Source organism: Montipora capricornis, chromosome 14 (genome assembly GCF_036669925.1).
Source record: "Montipora capricornis isolate CH-2021 chromosome 14, ASM3666992v2, whole genome shotgun sequence".
NCBI classification, from domain to species: Eukaryota; Metazoa; Cnidaria; class Anthozoa; order Scleractinia; family Acroporidae; genus Montipora; species Montipora capricornis.
In genome coordinates, this window is record NC_090896.1 from 18,596,062 (window position 1) to 18,603,393 (window position 7,332).

At 38.9% G+C, this 7,332-nt stretch overlaps 1 protein-coding gene across 1 annotated transcript in view; it reads left to right on the forward strand.

Moving 5' to 3' along the window:
• The window catches only part of LOC138031572 (5'-3' DNA helicase ZGRF1-like), a 74,582-nt gene that overhangs the window by 53,730 nt on the left and 13,520 nt on the right, over nucleotides 1–7,332 (forward strand). Inside the window, exons 35-39 of the mRNA XM_068879245.1 lie at nucleotides 335–395; nucleotides 1,358–1,444; nucleotides 3,061–3,124; nucleotides 3,902–3,962; nucleotides 5,224–5,257. Of these exons, the coding sequence (XP_068735346.1) occupies nucleotides 335–395; nucleotides 1,358–1,444; nucleotides 3,061–3,124; nucleotides 3,902–3,962; nucleotides 5,224–5,257 (307 nt within the window). The remainder of the gene's footprint in view (nucleotides 1–334; nucleotides 396–1,357; nucleotides 1,445–3,060; nucleotides 3,125–3,901; nucleotides 3,963–5,223; nucleotides 5,258–7,332) is intronic.

Genomic DNA, 7,332 nt, shown 5'->3' on the forward strand with positions numbered 1-7,332 from the left:
GCTCGGTTATGGATCAAAGTATGATCACTTTTCCCGTTTTTGAAAGCCAATAAAAAAGTGAAATTTCAATCAAAAGGTTCTATAAACAACACCATGTATTTGGGACGATTTCGGAGAATAAATAAAGTGGAAAAGTGTGTTGAGGTGATAGGCACTTTAAAAGGAGCAGATACTTCTGATTTAGGACAAAGCCTGATTTAGGACTGTGGCCCCCCTGGGCCATCGTAAGAGAGAGTAATGGACTGAATCGAAGATCAAAGGACAGGATTCAGCGTGTTCCTGATACTTTTCTTGAGCATAAGCGCTCTTGAATGTCTTTCCTGTATTTTCACAGACTATTTTATGACAACAAGTTATTGGATGGGGTAAAAGCGGAAGATCGTTCCCCTGTGCTGGTAAGTCAAGCAACTGAAACTCTTAAAAACAAATTAAAATAACAAATTGACAATCACACTCATAACTATGTAGTTGCTTTAACCTATCGTGTATAAAAGATTAAAATGAACTCTGACGGTTTTGCTGCTGGGCTACCCTAATAACCAGTTTAGGACTCTTGCATTTGTCCATTAACCGCCTAATACATGCAAAAATTTCAGCGTGTTGATTGGCTGAGAGCACGCCAATTAATCCCAAACAGAGTGCAGAAAAGTGAATTTAGTGCAGTTGCAATATGGAATAAATAAGCACTCGTATTTTTTTCAAAGACTACAAATTGCACAATTCTCCCTTCTGATTGGCTAAGAGAAATGCAGTTTTCAGGTATCATAGTGCAGAAAGGAGGTAATTCAGTGCAAAAAGTAGTAATAAACCAAGAATTCTGATTGAATCAATCAAATGCGCACCCTGGATGGCGCAACATCTCGAAGTGTTTTCATGTTTATCAATAAAGGGCAAAATTACTGAGTGCTGATTTGCTGAGACAGAGGGCATTTTTTCTTAATCAAGGGCATTTTTGGTAATCAAGAGAGGGCTTGATTACCTGTCAATGATTGGTTAATCCGTTGCATAGCAACGTATAAATTTTGCCCTTTATTGATAAACAAGTAATCGCATGAGTCCTCGTACTATTAAGGATTAATTGCACTTGTGTTTTGGAAATTTGTGTTTTGGAAATTTTCCAAAACACTCGTGCAATTAATCCTTAATAGTACTCGGCCTCATGTGATTAACCATACATATTATTAAGTAATCACCGTGATTTCTCTCGTGCTATTTGAAATAAGCACTCGTGAATTTTTTCAAAGATTATAAATTGCATTCGCTCTTTGTTCGTCCTTGAAGAAAGTTACTAGCGGTCATTTATTCCAAATAGCACTCGAAATCATGTGATTACTTTAACAAACATTGTACTTCATAGGATCTCATTCCAACTCTGTGCTTTTACAACGTGGCAAAAGGAAAAGAGGAATGTGGCAGCGATGGAAGCTACTACAACGAAGCTGAGGTGAGCTTTACATCCGGTGGAGGAGGTGTCGGTGGCTTTCCGTTTGTTGAAACCCTGATTCGAAAGCACATCGTATATGTTTTAAATAGTGTTAAAGAAGCATGTCCTTGCAGATAGTGAAACTGATGAGGGATAACTTGCACTATTTAGTAGAATCAACGAATGTCTTGAGTTAAACCGATGGCTCATAATTCTTAACACGAGAAAGTTTAAAGTGATCAAGTAAGTTCGGAGGTATATGCCGAACACAATCTCGTTCCCAGAGTCCGAACACAGCAATCATTTTATTCGCTCAATACTTCCGCTATCTGTACTATTTTCCCTCATAATTGAACAAATTGTTTTGATGGTTTTAGTCTTTTATGAGAAATGTATGTTAGAAAAGGCAACGATGCAAAGAAATCCGCAATTCGCAGATTTTTCCGTTACCGAAAGAACCAAGCTAAATGCTGCGCATGCGTAGTAAGTTAAAAAATTGTGATTGAAAGCAGAATAGCTTTCTCTAAAATACGCCTATTTCTCGAGGCACGAAAATACTTTAAGAAATAAGTAACTGGATTATTGAAAAAATATTGAACTTTAACAGAGGAAATTCTGGATATCCCAGTGAACCTTCAACAAGGGATGGTTAAAGATCTCTCTGTCAAATTATTATTGAAATAGTGTTAACTTGTAAGCATCGTTACGAGCTTTTTACATGCAAATTATAAAGAAGATCTAAGGACCAGATTTTCTGCAAATAAACAAAACCGATTTTAAAGGCCTGTCGTTCTAGCGCTGGAGCACTAATTGGGGACGCTGTAAACTGAAATTAACAATTAACGCAAATCAAGTCAAATGTTGGTTTTTGAGGAGAGGGGAAACCGGAGTATCCGGAGAAAACCTAGCCTCTCGGTGCAGAGTAGAGAACCAACAAATTCAACCCACATATGGCGCCGAGTCTGGGAACAAAACCCAGGCTACATTGATGGGAGGCGAGTGCTGTCACCACTGTGCCATCTCTGCACCCCCAAACCATTTTCATCGTCTCTTCTCTTCTCTTTTCTTATTTTTAGTAGCCGGCCTAATCAACAGATCATTTGTATTTGGCTATGAACCCTCTTTACTACGTTTAAGTGATTGTAAGGAGGCAATGCAGCCCAGTGGTTATGGCGTTTGCCGTGAGATCCGCCGATCGCGGATTCGAGACCCGTTCTGGCCACTCGTTGAATTTGTTCCTGGTAGTCCTTGGTTCAACTTCTCACTGAGCTGCACTTGTAAATAGCCAACGGGTCTGCCTCCACCTAGTTGGGATTCAGGCTTAACAGATGTTGTTGTTGTTAAGCCCCTACAGGGAGCGGTCAATTAAGTTTGTATCTCTGTATTGTTCCATTGTCGCCGAAAAGCCCGTAAAGAGAATTCTGAGTTTAAAAAGTTATGAAAGGTAATACTACTTTATTTTCTTGACCGAGGTACATGTGTAAGCATTTCTTTCCTTTAACGAAAGTATCTATGGTTTGCCGACATTTTCGCTTTTACAGTGGTATAATTGTCTGAGTTAGAGAGAGAAGTATTCTTGCGAAATGCGATTTTCAATTCTTGTTGCTTTTGGTATTGTTTGTCTTTTTCACTTTCAGGCCAGGTTTGTAGTGTTTGTCATCGAATGCCTGCTAAAGTCAGGAGTGGCGCCAGCTCAAATAGGTTAGTAATCATTTTTGACAACAGTACCGTTCTTGTCAATGATTCAAGGCTACAAGGACAAGTTGCAATAAGTATAGGAAATCGAATAAACTCGGATGCATTTCGTGATAGGCACAAGCAAGTTCATGCGATATTATTTATTATGTACTCAACAAAAATTACTCTAAGTGAAGCTATGATCCTCGCAGATATTAACGCTATTTTAGTAGTTGCATAGAGAAGCCTGTACATACATACAGGACATCAACGGGGTTTGCATCCGTGACCTCGTGATGCCGGTGGTTCGCTCTAACCAACTAAGCTGTGAAGGCACTGATTTGGGAGCTGGTCATTTGTGGGTCCAAATGTTCCCGTGATGAATGAATCAACGAACGAAATGATATATGAATTGAATCTACGCAATTGCTAAAAATTGCGCTCAAACTTCAAGGATCATAGCTTTTCGTTTGTTAAAAATTACTCCATTGCTCCATTGCTCCACTCTATAAGCTATTTGTGCATTCGTCATTGACCAATCAGAAAGGCGATATTCTGTTGAGTATTTATGACAGGTCACGAATTTCAGTCATCTTCTTTTCCGATAAGAAGGAACATAATAAAAGGGCGCTTTCAGTAAATTCCATTGCGACTGAAAAGAAAAGCCATATTAGTAGTCCAGCCTTCCCTTCCAACCGATGACGTCAACGGACAACAAACTGAGTCCCCTCCTACCACTTTCTTCTTTGTTGTCGCCTATAATAATCAAGGTTACCTGAAATGACATCTTATTGTCTTTAGGTGTGATCACATTGTACAAGTCACAGCTGCATACAATAGCCAACAATCTGACAGCCTCTAGGTATAAAGACATGTTTATTTTGTTAGAATTCTCAGTTTCGATGGGCACAATGTCAATGTCAATGTAAATTCACTGGTTGTTTTTCACTGTTCTTCTTCTTCCTCGCCACTTTTTATCCACTTCTTTTTAATGCCTTTTCTACGTTTCCAAAAAAAAGTTAGAAATGACGACGTTTCTACGCTATGCAAGTCAAAATAGCAACTATTACAACAGCTACTTTCAACGCCCTTGGCCAGTCTACAATTGTTGCTGAGTGATCTGGCCTTTAAATGGCAGTGAGGCTGGAGCCCGTGACCACCTCAATGTTCCTATCCTGAAAATAATGTTGCTGTATGGGTTAGAAGTTTGTAAAAAAAACAGCTTCATCGCCAGCCTTGCTTCTGTACTCTGTACTCATTCTGTACTCTGCAGAATGGTCTGGAAAATGGACTTTCAACGATCTTTCAAAGGGGTTAGAGTTTGTTTGTACAGAGACATGTGATACGTCCAAAAATACCTTAAAATACCATACACTACGTATCACTGAGTGCTGGTCTATAAATATGTGTATGTCACTGATGTGAGTGACTAAGCGACAAATAAACGCACGCCGGCTGATAGAGAATGAACAAGAAACTCAAACAATGCTCTCAGCTAAGCCTCGTGCACTATGAAGAATTTGTAGTTCATTTTTACATACAGAAAGGATATTTATTTGTCGATAAATCACGGACTAGAAGTCTAACCCTTTTAACATTCATGTGTAATTCATTAAAAACGACATCACTTTACAAGACTTTGTCAATCTAGTTTGTGCAGCGCTCGTAAGAAGAAAGGATGGAGAAAGTCATTAACACACACCCAAAAAGTGCATTATAGCCAATGCGATTTGAGATTTCACACAGCACATGAATTTTGTGAATCAAATACTGATAACGTCTTCAAAAGTTACGTCTGTACTCACTTCTCGCCAATTTCTAGTATGTTATGGTCAAAGATATTACCTCCAGCAAGTTGATGTATTTCTTTGTCAAAGTCCACGCAACGCTCGCCCCACCAACGGCCGTTCACGTTGCGTGACGCCCCAGTTACGGCTGCAAAGGAGGCTATTTCTTTCCAAATCGTGCACGGTGGTAATTCGACCTTTATCAACACGTTTAATAAACCAAAATTTTCCTGTTTCTTTCCAAGATGTACTAATGACATTCAAACGATTTTATGTCGATTCGGTTGACGGTAACAATTTAAACTTCTCATTATTTTTGTTTCCTTGTGAACGCAGGGCATCATCTCATGCCGAGCTCAAAGCTATACAGGTAATTCACTTTAACTCTTTAATTCAATATTTTCCTTCGTATTACTATGATGCTCCGCACTGCAGTGTTCATGCATACTGCGGACGCATGTGTAGCGTGCGGATGCAATTTTGAGAGCTCCAGGATAGTGTGAATATGTTTTTATAGCTACAAAGTTTTATAAGTTTAAAATGGTTAAGGATACTGTGCAGTCACTAAAAGCTGAGAATGACAAGCTAAAGGAAAAAGTGGAAGAAGTTTTTGCCGAACTTAAGAAAGTTCAAGAGAACCTGAAGGGGAATCATGCAGGCGGCCATGGTGAAAGCGCATCTGATCCAGACGCACTGAAGTCCTTGGACTTCCTAAGCAAAGAATATGATGATCTTAATAAGTTTAGAGACCAAGCCTTTAACTAAATATCTACTCTTGAAAAATCACTGAAGCAGTTGTCGACTGAAGTATCAAAAGTTTCGATGGCCATTGATCAGGTCCAAGAGTGTAGGTATTCCTACAATCTCAAACTTGTCGGCGTCCCCCAGCTGGAACCACTCGACAATGCCTTCCAGACTTCGCAGCTTTGCTCAAAAATCTTCAATGCAATTGGAGTAGATGTCAATTCGTATGACATCGTCATAGCCCACAGGATCACGCCACGCCATGCTACCGAACGACCACTCAAACCTATAATCTGCAAATTTACACGAAGGCTTATTTGCGAGCAAGTTATGGCACGTCGTATGCAAATTACAAATGTCAACCCAACGAGTATAGACCTACTCGGCTAACTCAATGTTGTACCCAATTCAAATCTCCCGGGACTAAGATTCTTTGTGTATTGTATTTGCATGATAATGTAGCATTCATATTTAAATGACATGGAAATACCTCGAACAAAACGTTTTATTCCCAAAGGGTTTGAATTGGGTACAACATTGAGTTAGCCGATTAGGTCTATTGGTCTACAGGAGGATGTCTCTCTGGATCACGTTGTATCTTCCACCATTTGAAAACCTATTGGTTCACTTATCTCCCCAGCTCGTAACTTACTAGCTAACTAAAAGAAAAAGAAAAAACTAAAATGCTACCGAATCCTCATTAAGAATTTCAAATCAAATGTAAACAACAATATGAGCTGAATAAAACATTATCATCATTATCATTATCATTGACGCCGCGTCTTCAAAGCTTGCTTCCAGATTCATAGAAATTCAAAGAGAGGTGTAATTACATTTTCTGGGCCAAAAATTCGATTGTATGGCTGAGGGAAAGCGAGGGATCTCGACCCATTGCAATCGAGAGTTCAATGGATTTAGATAATCTTATGTCCCATGAGCAGTCATCAAGTTAAGGAAACATAAGTCAAATAGCAATTCAACCAACTAAGATAAACAAAGCTCCCTTACGAGAGCTTCCGTAATGATTCCTGTGACATTATTTTTTCTCACGGTCAGTTTAATAATAGTTTAAACACAAGTCTCCCTACCAAGAAATATCTTGAGAGTTTACCAAGTTTTAACGAATTGGATATATTTACTCTAAACAGTTCTCCCGATAGAAGGGATTTTGATCCCTATACCACAGCTATCAGCTGTAGATAGTTTTCTCCCCATAGTTTCTGTCATTCAAAAAGACAATTTCAGTTCTCGTTTAATTCAACCGATGGACTTTATTGTTTCATGCCAATATTAGAAGCCTGGAAAGTAATTTAGAAAGTTTTGATACTCACACGAATAAGCGAAAAAATGTATTTTCACAAATGTTTTGACCAACGGCCAACGTTTGTATAAACGTAACCATTCCTTATCAAATAGTTGGTTTGCCTCTTATCTGCTTGGTCGGCAACAAACAACTTAAATTGGTGTCAAAAAGATATCAAAAAAGGAAGTAATATTATCAGGAGTCCCACAGGGATCGGTGCTAGGACCGTTCCTTTTCCTCGTCTACATGAATGATATATCTGACAGTGCTGATCAGCTTAAAGATCATTTGTTTGCAGACGATACTAACCACTTGTATGCTGATAACAACCTTCGGGCGCTGTAGAATAAAGTTAATGCAGAACTCAGCAAGATCTATGACTGGTTAATTGCTAACAA